General features: G+C 33.7%; 1 protein-coding gene and 1 pseudogene across 13 annotated transcripts in view; both read right to left on the bottom strand.

Moving 5' to 3' along the window:
* Positions 1 to 462: 462 nt before the first annotated feature.
* Positions 463 to 23,781, bottom strand: part of NLGN1 (neuroligin 1) — a 957,494-nt gene continuing 934,175 nt past the window's right edge. For 12 of the 13 annotated variants that reach the window (XM_039865058.1, XM_039865066.1, XM_039865062.1 and 9 more), the window contains 3 exons: positions 8,270 to 8,482; positions 3,917 to 4,706; positions 463 to 3,085 (listed from right to left, as the gene is read on the bottom strand). In XM_039865058.1, the coding sequence (XP_039720992.1) occupies positions 2,263 to 3,085; positions 3,917 to 4,706; positions 8,270 to 8,482 (1,826 nt within the window). In that variant the 3' untranslated portion in view covers positions 463 to 2,262. The remainder of the gene's footprint in view (positions 3,086 to 3,916; positions 4,707 to 8,269; positions 8,483 to 23,781) is intronic. The other variant, XM_039865069.1, reaches the window with a different exon arrangement.
* On the bottom strand, positions 5,957 to 6,072 carry LOC120604716 (uncharacterized; annotated as a pseudogene).

The following is a 23,781-nucleotide window of genomic DNA, read 5'->3' as shown; positions in this document are numbered from 1 at the left end:
AGCTTAATGTCTTACTCAGCACTTTTAAATTCTCTTTGAAGGATAACTTTCTATCCATTACTTTATGGTAGTTCATTCACCCTTACATTATGGCCCTAGGTATTCTCATTCCGTGAAATACAGCACATTTACTTCCAACTGATCTTTCCCTCAATGATTAGAATTGGAACTTGTATTTGTAACTGAAAACAATTGACACATTTTATTTCTATAACACTTTCACAGAAGAGGTATTTAAAAATACAAAGTTGATATTTTTTCATGAGTTCCTGGGTTTATTAATTCATAACATTAAAGTTTCATCAGTTTCATCTTAGATGAGACTTGCCTATAAATACATGGTATGTTTTCTGTAGAAGTTACCTATACGTCTTCAAAAATTCAATTGGTCTAGAAAAATGACTCTGAGACAGTCATGTTTCTTTCTTTCTTTCTGTTTTAAAAAAAGACAAAACAGCAATAAACATTTTAGCTCTTTAATGAGCAAAGATCATGTCTCTTAGCATTGGACTAATAGTCATTATCCAGATTATCTTTATTTCACGCAATGACCAATGACATGGCCAAGATGTACAAAGTTGCTTCCATCAAGTAGTATACAATTTTTTTTGTATAATAAGCTTTCATTCTTGAAAAAGAGTAACTGAAAAGAAAGGTTTCTGTTACTGCAGTTAGTTTGTCAGAGAAAGTTCTTTGCATTATCTTACAAACTATCAAAATTGCTAGTCATCTGAAAAAATGTAAAAAAAAATCACATAACTTTAGTCTAATAGAAATATAGTACAGGTAAGAGAGAAAGTATTTATCAGGATGTGCTCTTTAAGTCCATCTCAATTTTTTTTTAATATAAATGTACATCTGATTACATATACAAACATTTGGAAAGGTCTGTGATATACCATTACTGGTAAACAACAGGAGGATGAAGAGTTTCCTGTGGTCTTAGAATATTCATTTAAAATCACACATATGTGTAAGACTAAAATCCTCCAGGTGTTGACTCTCCTTCTAGGTTCTGTATCTACGTTGTACTCTACTGAGATTGCGTGAGTAAATTCCAGTGTGAATGAACCTCAGTGAGAAAGGTAAGTGATGTGATGAGGGACATAACTTCATATTGAAATATTATTAGTAAACCTTTTGTCATGCAACATGAGTAAATTAATTAACTGAGAACTGTAATCAGAGTGGTAATATGGGGCATCCTCATATCATAGAAGACTGTTGCAAGTAACTCTTTGGACACATTTCACCTTACCAAAAGGAACAAAATACAGAGTAACAAAAACCACAGCAAATTATAGATCCTGTAACACATGTCCAGTTAGGGTTATATTTCTATAAATTATTTAGATGGAAACAAAAAGAACATTAAAAACACAGAAAACTGTTTTCTTCTGGGATTCATATCAGCGAGTATTCACCACTATACCTATAGTTTCTTCAAATACCTTTAATAACTAATTCCTGCTATTATCGAAACTACTGTGAATTATTTAATTGTAATTACTTTTGCCCCTTAAAATCTTCTTTAGGTTCTGCCAATTGATGGAGGAAGCTTCTATTAAAAACTCCAATGGGATGAGAAGAATTTTAATTACGGCTTAATCAGCAGCACAGCCACCAAGCATATAAATTATCATGCACATCGTGCTAAAAATATCCAGTTTCCTTTATCCCCAACTTTATACTGACAGCACTTATGTGATAATGTTGTACCTGCCAGTCTTTAAACTTCTTTGTTTTACTGGCAAATTTCAGCATGAGCCTCTGCTAAGGCCATTAACAGCACTGGTGCTTTGTGTACTTATCCAAATATGTAAATATGGTCTACGGAATAAAACAGCTCCAAATAAAAACTGGTGAAAATTATCTGACATTCCATTGGTGTGTCCCTTGTGCATATTCGTGGTTGTTTTTTATTTTTATTTTTTATATTTCAGACATAGTTCTTTCCTGTTTGGTGTTCCACATGCCTATTTCCACTATGTAACATAAATCTTCAAAAAATTAATTCTTGAATGTGAATGAAAAAGTATCATTCAGAACAACTGCTTCAAGCAATTGAAATTCATTTTTAGAGTTGATTTGTGTATATATGTACAATTCAATTTTTCAAAACCCCCAAAGTTCTTGATATGTATATTCACATAATATTCCTCCTTATTTAAATAGTAAGAGTCTTGTAGGTTGAAAGCCAAGGAATCTTCAGTAATCTTTTACCACAATCCATCAAAAATAGAGTTTGTTTCTCTTGTCAGGCTATACCCTGGTTGTTGAATGTGAATGGGGGTGGGGATGGGGGTGGGGCAGAGTATTGTTCTGTCCTCCGGTAAATGTATTGAATGTGTGTAAGGGTTGGATCCCTGGTATAGTGTTGGGAATCATTGTAATGGTGTTGGGTGTCATTAAAGGAACATCATCAGGTGACCTCCTCATAGCTAGTGTGTAATCTGGGGGACAGGCGGTCCGAAGAACCACCTCATGTGGATGGATGGACTCACATTCATGATCCAAATCAGTGTGCTTCATTTGGAGGGACATGATCTCCTCTTCTTGTGCATGGGTCAGATCGTTGGTAGTAGTACGCTGAGGGCTACATCTCCTATGAACATCATGTCTCCTTTTATCCTTTTTGTAGTATAGGGCTGCAAAGGCCAAGATGTTCAGAAATAGCAGTGATGCTCCAACTGCTATAGTGACGCTCAGCTCTGTTGAGTAGTCCCTTTGATCCACTGAAAACGGACTTGGTTGTTGTTTGGGATCATCTTGCTTGGCAGTGGGAAAGGCTGATGTGACAGGTACAGAATTTTTTCTTGTAGGTCTGAAAGTGATGTCAGTTGATGGCACTTTAGTTGTTGTCGAGGTATACTGAGAAATATCATTGAGATTATGCAGATGAGGTACCAGCTCCAACCAGAGGTTCACCTTATTGGCTCTATAATGTTCTTTAACTCTTGGTTTTAATCCAATATGGAGATAAAGTTGATCTTTCTGGGAATATCTGGTCCATGCTACTTCTTCAAAACGATTGGGTTTGGTATGGATGAATTTTGTGTCTTGAGGGACGGGTTGATTTGGGTCACTAGAATAGAAAAAGGCAATTAAGACAACAAAATTATTTTACTATTTTTCTTAATAGAAATAGTGCTGGTTTAACATGTAATTGAAGAGATAATTCAGCAAGGATTTAGATTATGTTTTAACAACTTGGGTCAAGTTAGAAATATAAATAGCATCACAGGCAGATTGTTAGATAGATGACAATGTAATATGAGTAAGCCTCACATTCTTGTTCTCAGCCTGATTGGAGATGAGATGCTGTGTACAAAAGGCTTTAAAATTCATATACTCATGTGTTGTCTTATAGGCAAACTAGCAGAAACAGCATAGAATAGTGAAAAAGACAGGATTTGGAATAGACAGATGAGGATTTGAATCCTAGTACTGCTATATATTAGACATATGAATATTTATATGGGGTTCTCATAGCTTTAGGTCTCTTCTTCATAAAATGAGATTAATAGTGCTTGACCTGTCCACTTCACAAGGTAGTTGGGAGGATCAAAGGGCATAGTACTATAAATTGGAAAGCACTATAAAATAATATTCATCACTATTTAATAACCATAATAAGCCATGTGTAATTAAAACACCAAAATAAATTTAACTATCAAATAATATAATAGAAATATAAGCCTTTCTTAATAAACTTCTAAAAAGTCAGAACTAATCAAGCAATGATTTTTGAAATACAACCACAATATAACATTTTAGGAAAAAAAAAATCCTTAATATATAATTGCTGGTATTAATCTATTAAATTAAATCATTTGGGCATAGAATATATATTATTTTTAAATGTTTAAAAGTATTTCTATTAAGTTATAGAAAACTTTATTCTTTAGGTACATACCCAGTTTTAGCAAAGTTTGTCCAGTATGTCATTACAACTGCACTCAGCATCACATCATTTTTGGAGAAATTGCAAGGAAATAACTCTGTAGGCCCAATCATGGGGATTCCTAATACGTAGGGAACCTCATCTCCATGAGCTGCATCAGCCCAAGCTGGAACCTGATCAGTTTGGCAATGATGGTAAAAGGCATAGAAATATGTAGGTGAACCAAAGTTTGAGTGAAGATCTGCTGTAGCTACAGCTGGTGCCACCCACTGATGGTCTGTAAACAAAGCCAATAATGTCTTCCTCCGAGTTTCAGGGTTATGACGGTCAGCCCAGTCAGTGTACATAAATTTAATGGTTTCTCTCAAAACATCTTTTCCTTCAGGATAGCCATATAAATTATCAACAAAATTGGAAACAGCAAAGTCAAAATCACTAGCTGATATACCATCATCACTATCTACTATATTTTCAACAAATTTTAATCCTTCCCCTTGGTTAACTCCTAACATTATATCATAGTTGAGAAACTCTCCTTGCTCCATTAATATCTGAGGGTCATCTGGTATTACATCACCATCAATCACAGGTCCAAAGGCTATGTGGTATCGCGCTGGTTGAATATCTTGGTCAACAAGTTCTTTGTAAGGCTTCTTCTGTAGGCATTCCACTAACTCTACCGTATCTGAAACATTGCAACCAACTTTTGTGGCCAACATTCTAGCATATTTTGCAGGTTGGAAACTAACAGCCCAGCTGGAAAGGGCTGTTCCACTTTGAGCTATTGCTCGTTGAAAAAGTCCTATGGGAAAAACAAGAGTTTCAGGTGACCTTTGAATAATGTTGTGATAAAACAATAACATTAGATATTTTAGATATGTATATAAAAACCCAGATACAACTCGAGAAACAGGAAGATAGAGACATTTTTGCTTAAAGTACATGAAGTCATCCCCAGGGTATAATGCATCAGAGATGTGGACTAAGTCTTCTGCTTCGAGTGACAACCACTTTATGGATCAAGAGGTATAAAGTGTGCCATGTCTCAAAGAGGCAGTAAGCAAAGAGAGAAAGAAAATGTGTAAACATTAGTGATAAAAAGTCTCAAATATGTTTTTGTTTTGCATGTAAATATCTATATCATTATCAAAGCTAACTAGGTAGGGCTAACTCTTTCCACTTGAACATTTCATCAGTATCTGTGTTGTCTTTTGAGGATATTTCTTCCAATTTAGCTCCCTGTATCTTCCTTCAAAATGGCTCTGTATGTTTGATTTAATCAGATTTTATTAGGAAAAGAATTGTTGAAACTCACACAAATACTGGGGCTGGGGATTTACTAATACCCTGGGGATGGCCCTGAAGGCACACAAAACAGAATATCACTTTAGACATACTCTTTCCAGCTCTTCATGTCAGACATAGTATGCTGAATATTCATCTTTCAGAAGCAGACATAACATTTGAAGTGTTTTCACTAGGTTAAAGAAAAAACTATCAGCAGAAGGATTTAGTAGGGGGGATTTAACTTTTTTCCACTGTTAAATGTGCGCCGCTACATTTTTTCATAAAAGATGAAAAGTACATGGTCCACTGCTTTTCACTAAATTGCATTTAAGAATTATAAATTATGGTCCAATATGTAGTTTGATTAGAGCTGCATGCTGTTCAAATTTACAAATGCATGTTATCTACCCATTAAGGTATTTTCAAATAAAATCCTTGTTTTAAAAATATAATTTATCTATTTTCTTTTGAAAATTACATTTGTTATCAATTTCCAAATATAGCTTTGTAGTTCAGTTATTTAAACACATGCTCAACTATTCATGTTAATGTGATAAGAACAATTTTTAGAAAAATGAATATGTATTCAAATTTTAGTCTTTATATGTTCTTAGATAATTCTAAAAATATTTAAAAAGTCAGACAATACTAATTTAATTTGTTTTGGTTTCTTACATCTTTATGAACATATTTTTAGTTTGCAGGAGCAAAGTATGCTAGAGTAAATTATATAAATATAGATAATTTTTTTATTATTATTGTTTATGCCTATAGCACCTGGTCTTCCTAGGTGGTCTCCCATCCAAGTACTAACCAGACCTGACCCTGCTTAGATTCTAAGATCAGACATTGGGCTTGTTCAGGGTGGCATGGCCATAGACCATGGGCCATGGCTCCACTGGCGCATGAACCCAGGAACTTTTGCATGTAAAGCAGATGTGCTAACCGCTATACTATGGAATTAGGTCTGAAATATAGATAATTTAAAAAATTATATAGGCTATATCTTTGTCAACATTTGCTCAGAAAAATATTTTACTAATTAAAAACTTAACAACTAAAATAAACCTGGTTATATCTATAATATGCTTTCCAATTTCAGGGGTTTGATGACATTAACTAAATAAATGAGAAAAGATTTTAAAGAAAATACACGTCAAATATAGTCTGAAATATGCCATCTAGATGGTGTTGGGAAAACCATATCATTAGTGAGAGTGCTTGCTTTGTGTATGAAAGCTGTGGTCAATTCCTAATAATATAGGCCTAACCATTGCAGTAGACCCGAGAAGTTAACAGACATTAAAGTTTATGCCTTACTGGAGACAGAATTGGCCCGATGACTTCAAGACATGTCTGAAGTATCTCCTGGTCAAATCAGGCAACTTTCTTTGTGGAAATAAGCTTAGGACTAGAGCAAACATAAGTCCATTTGTGTGGCCAGGCATGGACAGATTTCCTTGAAGAGGGCAATGAAATGCTATATTTTGAACTGTTTGCATAGCCATTTGCCACTATTTATCAATCAACAATTGATAAATAGCAATGCTAGCCAGTGAATTTATTAATTCATCTCTTTACTGAATGCTATTTTTGGACTGGCTGAAACTGGCTTTGGTGACCATTTTTGCTTTACATGTAAAAAAAGTTTTAGGAAATATAGAAGGAAATAACATTTGAGATCAAATGACCCTAAGAAGTCTGAACGAATTGTTTAATGTTAATCTACATAAATACTGGCATGACTAGAATAATCTAATCTGTTCAATTAAAAAAAATGAAAATTTATAATTTTGAAATAAGCCATTTCATTAGAGACCAAAATCTCTATTCAATTGGAAATTTTCTCAGGTGAAACATTTTATCATCCAGAATCAGAACTCAACTAATTTAAATGAGCTGTTACAGAAACTATTTCTATAAATTATGTTTATAATAATATATGTTTCTCCAAATATATATACTCATTTAATTACTGGCTGTCCCTTTGAAATTCCACATTAATTTGTCTTTGATACCAAAAACAAATATTCTATTGGGTGCTTATATCATAAAACTCAGACTTAAAATTAAGATGTTTTATGAAAATGACAGTGTATACTTTCTTAATGTATATAAAATAAAAATAAAAAAGTAAAAAATATAAGATGACCTATGTTGATGTGTATCCTCTATCTTCCTATCTTTTACGTACGTATAATAGAGAGAAATATTTGCATTTATAGACTTCTCCAACAAAACACCTCTGTTCTTGTGGATGTTTCAAGTTAATAAATGCAATCGAATGAGTGACTAAACTCATGGTAGGTGAGAGTCCATAAAAAAGAACAACATGATAAGCTTTGGGCAGGCACTTTGGAAAAAAGGTGTCATGGCCAGAAAATGGAGATAGGAAAAATATCTTATGGGTTTAAGCAGCCTCAGTGCTCCATGTTGCGTTGCCAAGCTTTGAGGAGGAAAAATAACACTTTTGGAGTCGAAAAGAGAAAAAAAAGAAAGCACGAATTCAAACCTATTTTTCTTTTTAATCAAAAGCTCTACTGGTGACCTCGATGGTTTGACAATTTTGGATCATACATGCAAAATAATCAAACATCCATTCTCTACTCACACAAGTGAAAATCTTATTTTCAGACAAACTAGCTTATAACTGCCTCCTTCTTTCTAGCAAAAGGTTTTAAATGTCTATTGTCTTGAAAATAGATTATACACAAGACTTGCATTAAAATAAACCTCGTCTTTGATTGTGATTACTGAATAAACAGAGATGACAGAACTGTGAACGCCTTTGATTTTTCCAAAAATCACCCTCTAGAAGAATGAAAAGTAATGGTAATGCTAACTATCCTGAAGTGTGCTTGAAAGGGCATACTTACTAAGCTTCACAGGAGACAAAGAAAAGAGTTTGACAAAAATCTAAACATGCATACCAAAGCTAAAGAAACAATATTTCTAACAATTATTGAATTCAACCTAAAACTCAGTTTGAACAGAGAAATATATACAGAGCATCACATACTACTGATGGTGGTGGCATGCAGACACCAAAATTGTCAAAATTTGCAACCTGCATAATACCTTTGGTTGAATTGCTCCAACGGTTACCTTCAGAATAATGGGATAAAGTCAGCAGATTGACACATGAACCCCCAGCGCCAGATCCAAAAACAGTGATTCTTAAGGGGTCACCACCAAAGAATCCAATGTTCTCACTAGTCCATCTTAAAGCCTGTATGAGATCAAGGAGTCCATAGTTTCCTTTTGCAGCCTGATCTCCTGTGCTCAAGAAACCTGGAAAATAGAAATGAAAAGATACCTTAGAACACCGTTTTGAATTGACATGAATCAAATAGGCATTAAATTTAAATGCAACTGAAGCCTGTGTTCATCAAGATAAGAACAAATTCTTTAGTAAAAAATTATTTCCCATGACAATAATTGAATTTCCTTTAGGAAGAATAGTAGAGACTAAAATTTGAAAAATGACCTTTATCTTCCCTAAATTATCCAGGTAATAGGTTATAGCGGGGAGAGAAAGAGAATGAAAACATTTTGAAAGTCCTCAAGGGAGACATTCTAGAGGCCAAGTTACTAGGTGGAGATATTTGAGATAGTGTCATGGAGCATATGAGAATGTGATTTTGCATAGAACACTGTGTTGGTCCTCAAGTTGCTCATTGTGTAATATGATTGGAATTTAAGGTATGTGTAGCAGAGAGGCAGGATGCAAGGGTGGAGAGCATGCGTATTTTTCTAAAACTTGTGCGTAAAATAATATACAACTCTTTGCATATATATGTATATATACATTTTTATTGATGGCGCATGGTTAAGAAAGAATCACTGTGTTACAGGTAATCTGAGACCACATTTTGGAATATCTTAAATGCTAAACTGAGGAGATTTGCTCAGTTAGAAAACTGTAGAATAACTGAAGATTTTTAAAAAGTTCTGACTCATATTTCTAGAATGTTTAAAGCTCTGCTTTAAAGTGAATCTGATAATAAAGAGAAACATATGTTGAACAATAGAAAGAATGGAAGTAGGGGAGAGGTTATAGGAATCTGAATTGACAGAGTGCCAAGGCATTTGAAAAAAGGAGATAGAAAAAAATAATGTGGCAGTAAGAGCTGAGTGACTTTATTACACAGTAAGTCCTCAAATAACATTTCATGCAATGTCATTTCATCATAAGAAATAGATGCTGTAGGTACTGAACTCTTGTTTAAATCAATTAGCTTGATATAAAATTGGTTTCAGTATATATCATTTCGCTTAAAGTCTCAGAACCTATCAATGACGTTAAGTGAGGACTTAACTGTATTTGGAAGTTGTAGAGAGAAGAGTCAAATATATTACTTTAATAATATTTTGAACATATTTATTATTTACACTGGCAATAGATTTTATAACATGTTTATTTTAACTTGTAAAATAAATGTCGACTCTAATATATTTCTGTAGTTGGTAGAAATAAAAAATGTAGAATGTATTTCATAAAATATTTTATTTTATAGACAATTCATATTTTAAGCAAAATATTTAGAGCTATATTACATGTACATTAATTAATTATATTATGTATACATTAATTAATTATATTCAGGAATATAATTTCCAAACTCAACAAGTTTATAGAACTATTTTTTTTTTAATTATATTATCCTCTACTGAAGACCCATTATAGAAACTCAATATAATGGGTCAATATTTGTGGTTAAAATTATTTTATTTAATTTGTAAAAACATAATTCACAATTACATTTGTGAAAACTAAACTGTGATAACAATACCTATGAGTATATCAATCTATACCCAAAATGAAAATATGGACAAAAATTCTTTAGGATCATTATAGGAAGCAATAGATAAAGACAAATTTTCTTGAATAATTTTGAAAAATATGAAAAAAATGCACATGATTAGTCCTTCTTTTCCTACAAGGACAAAAAGAAAAAGACTATTTACTCCATTCTGTGTGTATACATGTGTGTCCATGTTTATATGTGCGTGTATAACTCTGAAAATATTAAATCATTTTTGAAATGGAGTTTAACTTTCAAAAATTAGGTTCCAAATAAACATATCTTTCCATTCATACTTGTTACCTTTTACTGAATCCACATAATTTAAGAAAATTTTTATAGGATCTGCTTACCTAGAAACACTTTCAAATACTCAATAGTCAGATAAATAAGAGCAGTAAAAATACAAAACAAAAACATGGCAGGGAATTCTTTTTAGCTTTATTTGCTTTTAAGTACACTTTCGTATAAAATCTAACCATTAGCTTACGTTCCTCAAGGAATTTGTTACAAATGTTTTGACCTACATAAATAGACTATTGGCTCAAACCCTGAAAACAACATTACAGAAAGATTACTGTGCATTAGATAGAAAGGCTCTTAAAGGATAAAGGAGGCAATGAGTGAGGGAGTGTATGTGTGTATATGTTTGTGTTACAGAGAAAGAAAAAGAGAGAATGAATGAAAGAATGAAAGCACACTCTAGGTAGTTTATTACATATAATTCTATGTCACAAATATATTCAAGTAGAAATTTGATTTCTGCATATAGCATATGCCACTCAGCCCAAAACCTAAGATTTGTATTTAATTCCTCTTGAAATAATATTGAATAACTCCAATTAACATTCGAATGAATCTCTACATTCGTACAAAATTGACTCACTAATAAAATAATCATTGAATATAGAACATGTAGAGAAGCATAGTAATAAAATTATTACCTCCACATTAACTAAATAATATCCCCTTTATAATTCCAGTTTTAGTAGCATCATTTTAACCACTCTGGTAGATTGGTAAAGTTTTGTGTTTACATAACATTATTATAAGAACATGTCAATTTTTTGAAGAGCAACTTCTACCTTATTAATAGTTTAAAGAAATCTTGTAGGTCTTCAAAATAAAAGTTAAACAAAATTAATTAAATTCCAAATTAATGCTGTTAAGTCATTGCATGGAAAACAGTAAATTATTGCATAAAAGACAGTTTCCTAGGCTTGGAATGTGCAAGCTACTCTGTCAAGCTTCAATTTAACCCTTCAATACTGCATTGACCTCATTCTTGATTTCCGTATGATGCGTATGCTGTAGTTTATCTATTTTCTATCTCTCTATCGTCTGTCTATCTGTCTATTATCTATCTATCTATCTATCTATCTATCTATCTATCTATCTATCATCTGTCATCTAATTTGTAACTAAAAGAAAGTGAATGCAGACAGCCACTATGAAATTTATATTGGGAAAAAATTATAGATAGCCATTGCCTTTATTAAAGCCAGCCAATCTGTCAAATCATCTCTCTTTAGATCTGATAAAGTGATACTACAGACTCGTATGAATTCTTACATTTCTGATACTATATTCAAACAAAATTTTGTAGCTCAGCCAAAGACACAAAACAAGGAAAGGTAGATAAATTGTTGATTCAAAAGGGACACAGTTTGGATAGATATATGCAAAGAAAAAAAAAAAAGAAATTGAACCACATTCTTACACTATATACAAGAATAAACTTAAAATGGATTAAAGACTTAAGTGTAAGACTCAAAATCAAAAAATCCTAGAAGAAAACATAGGCAGTAAATTCTCTGATATTGCTACTAGTAATATATAATTTTTTCTGATGTATCTTCTCAGGCAAAGGAAACAATAGAAAAAATAAAAAAAAATGGGACTACACCAAACTAAAAAAATTTACACGGCAAATAAAATCATCAACGAAATGAAAAGACAACCTACTGAATGGAAGAAGATATTCACTTATGATACATTTGTTAATAAGTTTATATCCAAAACTTATAAGAACTCATATGACTCAACAACAAAAAAACTAAACAATCCAATTAAAAAATGGCCAATAAACGTATATGAAAATATGTTCAACATCACTAATAATCAAATAAAATGCAAATTAAAACCACAACGTGATATCACCTCATACCTGTCAGAATGGCTATCATCAATAAATTAAAAAAAAAACAAAACGAAACAAGTGTTGGCAAGGATGTGGAGAAAAGGGAACTCTCGTACATTGTTGGTGGGATTGCAAACTGGTACAGTCACTATGGAAAACAGTTTAGAGTTTCCTCCAAAAAATTACAAATAGGACTATCTTTTGACCCAGCAATTGCACTCTTGGGTATTTGGGTATTATCTAAAGAAAACCAAAACCCTGATTTGTAAAGATCTATGAACACCTCTGTTCATGGCAGTGCTATTCACTATAGCCAAGATATGGAAGCAACCTAAGTGCCCATCCATAGATGATTGGATAAAGAAGATATCATTCATATATACAATGCAATATTACTCAGCCATAAAAAAATGAAATCCTACCATTTGCAATGACATGGATGGACCTAGAGGTTATTATGCTGAGTGAAATAAGTCAGATAGAGAAAGATAAATAGCATACGATTTTCCTTATATGGGAAATCTAAGGAACAAAAGGATCAAACTAAAATAAAATTTAAAATAAAAACATATTCGCAGGACAATCTGGTGATTGCCAGAGCAGAGAAGGGTTGGGGGACTGGGTTAAAAAGGTGAAAGGGTGAAGAAGGACAAATTAATAGTGATAAAATAGTCACAGGGACATATAGTACAGCATGGGGAATATAGTCAATAGTATTGTGATGGCTGTGTGTAGAACCAGATGGGTGCTAGAGTGATTGGGGGGATCACTTTATCAACTATATAAATGTCTAGACAATGTGCTGTATACCTGAAACTAATATAAAATAAAAATTTTAAAAGAGACACAATTTTCTAATTATGCAAATGATATGCATTGGCAGCAATTTTTCGACCTTGCCATCCCACAAAGTATTTTATTTATTTCAAGTTCTTTTTTAAAAAATTGTTATATGCTCTATCCTTAATAGTAGAATCATTTCAGAATACTCTAGTTGGAACTTTATGCTGAACTGCTCGACTATAGTCCAGCATGACAAACTCTATTTTATGAAGATCTGAATGTGTTGCTTACCTTCTTGATTACTTTGGAGAAGGTTTTTCTCTTCATGTCACTTAAATAATTCTTAACAGACAGTTATTCACTTTATTTGACCATTCCTAGCCTTCATTTATAAGCTCTTAGGTAGTGTAACTAATTGATGTCCTACCATGTTGACTATTATTTTTTTAAGCTAGAACAATAATAATTAAAAAAAAAACAAGCAACATGGAGAGAGAAAAAAATGGCGTAGATGATAGAGGTTCTGTTCATTCCTCTGGCAACCAAATCAAAATTGTGATGGAAACAAAGAGCAGCAGCAAGGAAAAATTGCCTAGGATCTACAACTAGGGAGAAATCCAAGAAATCTAAGAAATCACCTTACAATGGCAGAAGGTAGGATGGGGTGAGGACATGGGGATGCCTGGTCTCCAGCTGCTGAGACAGAGACTGCAGCAGCAGCAGACACCTCTTAAAGGGGCCGCATCCGTGAGCGGATTTTCACGGTGACAGACCTGCTCACTTTGAGCACCAGTGCCGATTTGGCTGCACGCAGGGGGAATCAGGGACTTATAAGGAGATATTGTCGGAGTGAGGGGCCTAAGAGAGACTTGCTCGGTACAGCAGTGCTGGCAGTATCCATTGTTCCCTGTTGAGCCCTATCCCCTACCAGTGCTCAAGCCACAGCACTTCCATAGCCGTGATTTCATCAAACTGGATAACAGAGGTCACTCCACCCAGGGGATTCCCTGAAACCCTCAGCCCCACCTAAGCCACATCTAGGTATATCCTCAGCGAGTCAGGTGCTCCTTGCTGAGACTCACACTGGTGGAAACAGCTGACCTTGGTTTATGGTGTGGCCTTTTGAGGCAACTATAACCACAACATTTGTGGATTGCTTGCTGAATCTTAACAGGTGGCCCCGGAGGGGCAGAGGCTTGGGCTAAATTTGGCCTGCAGCTGAACCCCTCTCAGGACAGTGCCACTGGACACCTACTTCATAAATTCACACTAGTAAGATCAGGAGACTTAGGAGCTTTGCTTTGTACATAGAAATAGACACAGAAAGGCAGCCAAAATGAGAAGACAAAGAAGAAGAAACCATATGACAGAACAAGGTGGTGATCCAGATATAAGAGTCAAGCAATCTGACGGGTGCAGAGTTCAAAACACTAGTTGTAAAGATGCTCAGTGAACTTTTCGGAAGTGTAGATAAATTGAGTGAGAACTTCAGCAAAGAGATCAAAAAACATAAAAATGGAAGTAGAGATTATAAAAGGGAACCAGTCTGGAATGAAGAACACATTATCTGAGATGAAAAGTATATTAAAATGGAATAAACGAAGTGAATAAAGAAGAGGATCACATTCCCTATCTAGAGGACAGGAGAGCCAATCAGGACACTCACTCAGAATGGCAAGAAAAAAGATGCCAAGACTATAAAAATAATTTAAGAAGGATATGGGACACTATTAAGGCTCTAAATATTCATCTGATTGGCATAACAGAAGAAAATCAAGATGTTGAACAGCTGTTTGAAGAAATAATGATGAAAAACTTCCCTAATCTGGTAAAGGAAATGGACATAAAGCCCCAGGCAGCTCAGAGAATTCCAAAAATCAGGGATCCAAAGAGGCTCACACCAAGATACATCATAATTAAAATGCCAAAGAAAGAATATTAAAAGCAGCAAGAGAAAAAAAATAATTACATATAAGGAAACATCCATGTGACTGACAGCTGATTTCTCAAAAGAAACTATACTGGACAGAAGGGTTTGGCAAAAAATATTCAAAAAGATGAAGATCCAGGATATATAACCAAGAATAATTTATCTAGCAAAGCTATCATTTAGAGCTGATGGACAGAAAAAGAGCTTCCCAGACAAAAATAAACTAAAAGAATTTATCACCACCTAGCCAGTATTACAGGAAATGTTGGAGGGACTTCTTTAAGAAGAAAAAACGTGTATCAAAAACAGAAATAAAGAATGGTAAAAACTACGTTCCTATCAATTAGTACCTCAAATGGAAAAGAATTAAGTGTTCCAACCAAAAGATAATGTGGCTAAAAGGATAAGAAAACAAGACCCTTACATATGAAAAGGAAGAGAGTGGAAAAAGATATTGCTTTGATGAACCTAGAAGGTATTTAAGTCAGATAGAGAAAGATAAACACATTTATATTTTTTCACTTGCATGAGGAATTTAAGGAATAAAAGAATAAACCAATCGAAAACAGACTCACAAATATAGTGGACAATTTGGTGACGGACAGAGGGGATGGGGGTTTGAGGGGCTGGGAGAATGGAGTGAAGGGTTAAAAAAGTACGAATTAGTAGCCAATGGATGGTCATGGGCATAGGGAGTACAGCATAGGGAATGCAGTTAGCATTAATATGTTGGCTAGGTGGAGGGTTACGGGAGGGAGGGAGCAATTCAGGGGATCATTCTAAAAACTATATAGATGTCTAACCAATGTAGTGTATGCTTGAAACTAATTAAAATTAAAAAAAATAAAAACATTAAAAAAAGTGTGAAGTTGGAAAAAAATACAATGTGTAGATAGAATATGTTTGTGAAATTAAGCAGGGAGATAAAAATATACACATATGTTTGTATATGCACAGTATATCTCTTGACGGACACTCAAAATTGATTGCAGTGGTTACTTCTAAGGAAGGCAACTGCAGGATTGAGGTTGGTGGGAAAGAACAATTTATTCTTCAGTGTATAACCTTTGATAGCTTTTGCCTTTTATTCCATGTGCATGTATTATTAAAAATATAAAAAGTTCAAATTTTGGAAAAAAAACAAGCAATATGCTCTTTTCCTTTTTAAAGGGGGATGGTGGTGTGTGTGTAGGGAAAGCAGCAGAATTTTTCAGAAAAAAATTCAACTATTTAATTTAACTGACTCAAATATAAAACCTTGAAAAATTATTACATTTAACATAAAGCAAACTTTAAAAATTTATGATTACTACTATGCCAAGAGTTATTTCACAAGTGTTGGCGAAGATTTGTAGAAAAGGGAACCCTCGTACACTGTTGGTGTGTTTGCAAACTGGTACAGTCACTATGGAAAACAGTTTGGAGGTTCCTCAAAAAATTACAAATAGAACTACCTTTTGACCCAGCAATTGTACTTTTGGGTATTTAGCCAAAGAAAACCAAAACCTTAATTTGTAAAGATCTATGTAGTGGCTTACGTGTCCACTACAATTAGTCTTCAACTATGTGATAGAATAATTTAATACCATTTTTCCCACCTAAAAATTCATTCTATTAAAAAAAATCTCCAACTCTTGTTCCTACATGCAACTACTAGTTCTACTGATCTTATTAAATTTACTGAGTAGGTTTTGGCTTCAATTTGATGTTTACCTGATCTAGCAAGTAGGATTACTTTCGGGTATTAGAGAGAACCTGGGCAATTTAACATAGGTCCATAGGCCCTTAGAATGGAAAAATAAATTGGGTAAGGGGAAAAGAAATAAAGACAGATAAGTACTGTGACCAAAGTATTGGCTTAGGTTATTAATGTTTACAGAACTCAGATAGCTCCCTGATAGGCAGACCTGACGGAGTATGAGGAGCTAAGTTGTCCGATAGCAGCCCCGCAGTTTATTGGTTGACCCAGGTCTCTTACATACAACCATATAGGTATTGTCTTTAGAATGTAAAATAAAAGAAAAGCAGAGTGCTTCACCGTAGGAAAAAAAAAGATCTAAACATATTCAAGAAGGAAGTTGGACTAGGAAAAATGCAGACTGTTTATATTTATGGTGACACTAGAATGTTGGATATTTAAGATGTCAGCGATTCTATACAGCAGTTGTGCTTTTTTTTTTTTTGAAGGAGGGGGAAAATTTAAATGACTTATGATGTATATTTTCTGGAAGTGTTAAATAGAGTGTATATATATTTAGAGTCCACAGTATGTAGTTCATGCTATAGAAAAAGAAGTAGAAGAGAACTCTTCTGTGTTTATCAATGTCGTTGCCTGGATACAGATTACAGTAGTTGGCTTTTTGAGTCAAATTGGTAAGTATTTCAAAATAGAGACCATACTGAGCATTAAAGAGCCAGCCCTGCAGACCTGAGACTTTAAATGATAGCAACTTCTAGGAACTTTAGAATATGGATCAGAAAAATAACTCATTAAGGATTTTGCATCTTAAAAGGATTTAAAACTGTGGGATTAATATTTCAAATCTTCCCAATTGAAAATGCAACTGGAAACCCTATGTGCTAGCTCTCTCTACCTTCTTAGTTGCCAAGTCATCAGTTTTGCCTCTGCATTGTCTCTGCCTCCTGCTTTCCACTCATTTCACTGACTTATTTTAGGTCCTCCTTTTATCCCCTTAGACTCATGAAAATCTTTTCACTAGTCAATCTCCAAACTTCCAAGCTCCCAGCGAACAAGTATTACCTTCTGTTGTCATCAGACTCGCTTTTGAAAACAACTCTGTTCTAATGGGGAGACACTGTTGTATCAAAATAAAATTCTTATGTTAAAACATAATGGGATAGTTTTTCCTTTCTTTTTCTTTAAGTCAAGATTGTTTAAAATTTGATGGCTTAAAATTCCCCCAATTGGAAAATATGGGATCTGCATAGGGAAAAAGAAGACACACAATATTGTTTAATTACCCATCACCTCTAGCTAGTTTCCTTGTGTTCTCTTGAGAGGTACTGTCTAAATTCTTCTTAGAAAACAACAAAGAATAACATCAAAATAATTTTGTTTTTGTATATATCTTCTGGAAAAAAAAGTTGCTCTGAAATGAGGCTGATTTCTTAATACCATATATTGGTGATATTTTCAAAATTTTATATTTGGGTGCATTTATTTGTTTGTTGTGAGATAATTTGATTTTTAATAGCTCATCTTTGGGAAGACCAAAATGAATTACTGGCGAAGGCTTCTGATTCCTGACAGCTGGACACAGAAGCATACAATGAGAAAGAAGGTGACTGCCAAAAGATGCCTGGAAAGGAAACCCCTGAAGATGTTTATCTATTTTTCAGTCTTAAATGCCCAATACTACCACCATCTTCAAGGTAAACAGCTGAGACTGATCCTTCTGTATAATATTTAGTTTTAACTTGTGTGACTCCTTCTTCCAAATGGAACCAAAATATTTATTTTAACCAATTTATTCTGAATTTAGATAGTAATGAAGAGGAAAGGCCCTGATTTGCTTAGCTCTGATTTATGTACACTATTCCCATATCGAAATGACCCCAAACACTGGGGAAAAGGAACCCACAGCCTCAGCTGTTATCACATCCCCTTTATTCTCTACTGCAACCTAAGGCTGTTAATGTTCACACTTGTTGGTTTGCATGTCAAAAGAAGCTTATCCAATACTCCCTGAAGCAGGCTATTGTGTAGTTTAAGCCTCTTTGAATCTGGACAACAAACCTGATATCAAAAATGACAAAATTGCCGTGCTTTATGAATAACTGCTCTCACAAAGACATGAAAAAGGCTATTTAAAGAAATCGCGTTGTTTATTTCTAATTGTTCTTATTACGCAGGAATGTGTCTAATGATTTAAATTCATAATTTACATGACATTAAGGGAGCCACAATGGCTAACATATAAGAAAAGCTTTCAGGATCTATATAGTTTAGAACTATACTGTATAGCATCAGGAACAATAATGACTATAAAACTTGCATAAATTTCTGTCTAATGCATATTTTGGTCTCTTTTATGTGCTACCTTTGTAATGTGAATGTGTATCTGTGTGTGTGTATGTACCTTGTAATTTATAAATTGTATTTATAATTTGTTCATATTCTTTATTTTCTCTGGACTGCATGCCTGCCTTATCTATGTTTGCTGAATGAAGGCAGGAATTAATATATTATAATTCTGTTACTGCATGGGGACAAACAATTAAACTTTCTAAATAAAAAAAAGTCTTTTTTTTTTTTGATGGCAGCAATGGAGTGGGAATTTAGGAGATAACCCTCTCAGCAGCCAATCTGTGGGGAAAATGATCTTAGATACAGAGTGTGTGCCAGTAGCTTTAAAGGAAGAAAAATAGAACAATACTGGGTAGACCATACCTGAAGAAAGAAGATGATGATATGTGGTCCCTCAGGCTAGCCCAAGTATTGGCCCAGGTTATAGGCCTGAAGACATGACATTTGAGAGGCATTTGAGATTCTCTCAAAAATTAGTGTTGTGAATAGAGCATCAGGTTTAATAGGACAACTTAGGTGTTTAAGCAAGTGACTGTGTAAGCCAGTTAGCCCCTATGATTCTCAGTTTCCTAACAAACAATATTAATAGTAGTACCTACCCTACAGAGTTATCATTATTAAAAGATAGTGTTTTGGCATACAGGAAGGTTTAATATATTTTGAGTAAAAAATGCATTAATTAACTAAATTTGACATTTTTTTCTCATTATCACCTGCTTATTAAAAAAATATTTTATTAAAAAGAACGATACATTTCAGAAAAATTAGAAGAAAAAAGATGAAAATATTATAAAAAATGTTAAACATATGCATGTAGACAAGAGGTTAAATTTACCACAGAGTTATTTAAATTGTTCTATAGACTATAGTTGGCAAGGCAATTGAAATTGCATATGTTGCCCTCTAAGTCCGTAGTCCACAACCTTTTTGGCACCAGGGACCGGTGCTCCTATGAGAATCTAATGCTTGATGATCTGAGGTGGAGCTGAGGTGGTGATGCTAATGCTGGAGAGTGGTTGCAAATACAAATGAAGCTTTGGTAGCTCACCCACCCACTGCTCACCTCTTGTTGTGCCGTCTGGTTCCTAACAGGCCATGGACCAGGACCGGTCCCTGGACCGGGGATGGGGACACTTGCTCTAAGGTTTAATCAAATAGTAAGGGTATTTGTTATGACATAAACACATTTAAAGAATCCTATTAAGAGCAAAGAACAGATTTGTATTTACTGTGGGTATTTCCTTAGAGTTCAACTCAAACATTTAATTGGGTTGTATTGAATGAGAACAGTTTTGATGATTAAATAGAAGACATTGTGTCTTGCTTTGCCGATCACTCATTTTAGAATAGTTAGCAAAATTGCTAAAACATGTTAGTAGTACATATTTTTAGACTGTAAGATAAAAATAGCAGAAAAAAGAAAAGACAAGTAATATATGAGTAATTTCAACCATTATAATATAGTTAGTAGTAGTAAACTGGATAAAGCTGAGACCTGAGTGGGAAGAAGGGATATTGTGTTATTTAATCTCACACTAGCTGACCCCTGTGGGGACAGAGTAATAAAAAAGGAAGAATAGAAGATAAGGTCTGAGTAATGAATAAAGCTGACAAGACAACTAATTTCATATGAATATTGACTAAACCAGATCATTTTATTTATTTGTTTCTACCATCATAGGATTTTTTGAGAAAAAAATTTCATCCTAAGGTATGAATAGTAAAATCTGGTATTCATCAAGTGTTGTTTTTATTATTCCTTCTCTATTAAAAGCAATTCAGGCTGATTCTGTGATTTAAAAACTTATTTTAAAATAATTTTAGTATTATAGAAACATTCAAAAATAATACAAAAAATTATGAATACCCTTCACCCAGATTTCCCACACACCAAAATCTTCCTTTCTTCCTTCCTTCCTCTCTCTGGAATCACATGTTGAATTTAGTTTTCTATTTAATCTCTTTAATTTTGAACATTTTGTTGGTCTTTCTTTGTTTTTTCTTGACCTTGACCTTTTTGAAGGATACAGGTCAATTATTTATAGAATATCTCTCAATTAGTGTTTGTCTGATATTTTCTCATGATTATATTTCCTCGGGTTATGAATTTTGGCAGAAAGATCGTAGAAGTAATATTGTATTCATCTTAATGTATCATAGCAGGCGGTACACAATGTTGATTTGTCCCATGGCTACCTGGTTAATTTCAGGTGATAATTTTCCAGGTTTCCCTTATTAAGTTACTATTTTCCTTTGCGGTTAATAAATACAACATGGTCAGACTATGCTGAGACTATGTAAATATCCTGCTTCTCATTACACATTCATCCACTAATTTTAGCATGTGTTCATGATTCTTATGTGAAACAAATATTAATTTCGTCACTTATTATTAATAGAAATTGGCAGTAAAAAAAAGCTTTCCCTTCTTCCTAGTTTGTATCTATTCGTTTATTCACATCATTATGAATTCATGGGTTCTTATTTTATTCTAGAGTTTATAATCTTTTACTATCTTTTACTTTGGTGCTCAAATTGTCCCATATTTGGCCAGTGGGAGTCTCTCCATGATGTCTTCTTTCTCATTTCCACATGTCCTCATCATCATTGAGCACATCCTTACTTCTCTTTGGCACAATAAAAATAGCATTTTTGCAAGAAACTTTTAACTAGTAGTGGGGTCTTGGTCTTCCCTTTGGTTAAAATTTTAAATAGTCTTTCACATATAAAGCACTTAAAATTTTTTTAACAATTAAAAATTAATTAGATTTACAAAGTAATTTAGTAAAAGTAAATTAAGATTATAAAAAGTAATTACAAAAGATTAGTAATTACAAAAAACAGAAATGAAGCTCATTCCCGTATTTTGGAATATAAGGATATCTCATTGGTGAAAAAGTGGCATACAATGAGATAAAAATACTAATCTGGAACAACATTAAATAATCTCACAAACAGCATATATAGGTGTACTGACACACCTCTACACACACACAAACACACATGCACACACCAAAAAAAGACAGCAATGACAAATCTATAACTGACCCTAGCTAAAAATATTTTTAATGACAATGTCTGTGGGTTGTGGAAAGATCACGGCGGTATGAGTAACCTAGACGATACCACTAGAATGAAATAAAAGCAAGGAGGAGGGCAGGGGAACAACTTCTTCCTTGAGAACTTTAAATGCACTTTGGAAACTATAAACAATAGGAAAGATGCACACAAGGTTATTTAACACCCAGTCTCTGGGTTACCTATATCTGAGCTCTTGCCACATTATATTGTCACTGGTGTATCAGTCTATCTTCCTGAATAAACAGAGAACATCTTTGTGTTCCTGATACTTAACTTGATTATCATTGAATAATATTCCATGTAGTATTCAATAAATAAATAACAAATAAGTGAATGTCCTAATAGGACGTTCTATCACTATGCTGTCTTGCCTGATGGAACATGTAGCTAAATGAACTTCAACTTTCCCTCGATTGTCAAATATTCTTTTTAAATCTCAAAATTCATCAAAATACTTTAGTCACTGCAGTGAGAGGAAGCCTGGCTTTGATTCGATCACTTCATCACCTTCCTCTACTGATTCTTCTCTGCCAAGGACCACTGCTCTTTGGCTTGTTTAAATGGTTAGCTTCTATTCTATCTTCAAGGCTCAGCTCAAACGTTGCTGGAAGAACTTCAAACATAGTTAATCCACTTCCTCTAAATGTTCAGTTTACTCTGGACATTCTTTTGTGAGCATGTACCAACATCGAATTGTAATTATTTGTTGGATTCTATCTCCAGATGGGGCACACTGCCACCTATACAGTAGGTATACAGTAAATGCTTATAGAGTTAAAGGTGACTATTTCTAGGTACTTTTGATTCCAACAAAGGTGTTTAAAATATATATATTAATATATATTACAAGTATATATAATAATATATATATCAAGAGAGAATTAGCTAATAATTTCTTTTTATGCACAGCTAAATATACATATAATTAGACTATTCAGTGTTTACAAATACTAGAAAAATCTGGCACCGTTTCTGACATTATATAGGCATAATTACTAAGAAAAAGCTAAATGTCCAGAAGATAAACCTAATGAAAGTAAAATGTTTATTTTTATCTAATACAATTATTCATGTTTATAGGCATAATAGTTATAGTGAAAGATGAAAACAAGAATGATATAAGTATTCTACAACAAATGGTTTAGAAACATGTAGAAAGAGAAAAGTCTCAGGTTAGAAGTAGCGAAAGCTACAATAGAAAGAAAATTAAACTTAAGCTACTTCCCACTAATGAGATCTCAAATAAAACTGGAATGATAATCCAAAAATCTCATTCCCCCAAATTTTAAATTAGAAAGATATATTTTTTAAAAACTCAATTTTTCTTGGGAACTTTCAATTACTGATTCTTAAAAGACAAGCTTCTGAACCCTAGATTAGGGCCATATGGTAGGCATTATGGAGCAGCTGCTGGTGTACGTAAAGGCATTAGAATAGGGAGCCGCAATATCCTGAGGCAGTCCAGAGACCAACGTAGCAGCACCAGCATCTTGCCTCAGGTCGTCTTATTTACTAATGCCAAAGGGATATAAGATATGTCTTAATTAGATGTTAACAACAAATCCACCTAAATAATAAAAATTGGAATAATTTTTTTGCTTTTCGTATTTTACTCAAGCCTATGTAATTTGGCATTATTGGCCCTTCAAACCATCAGAAGTATTGCCGGAAGCCCCAGATTTACTGCTGTGTTAACCAGTGAGGGCTCACCAAGGAGGACATTATTCATGTAACTTGGCCTTCATTTAGAGAGATTTTTCAAAAGTTTTCCTAGCACAGCAATTCCCACAGTAGCTAATATGG

This window comes from Pteropus medius, unplaced genomic scaffold, assembly GCF_902729225.1.
Source record: "Pteropus medius unplaced genomic scaffold, Ma_sr-lr_union100, whole genome shotgun sequence".
In the NCBI taxonomy this organism is placed as follows: Eukaryota; Metazoa; Chordata; class Mammalia; order Chiroptera; family Pteropodidae; genus Pteropus; species Pteropus medius.
Note: the sequence above shows the minus strand (reverse complement) of the source record. Positions and strands in the feature narration are given on the sequence as shown.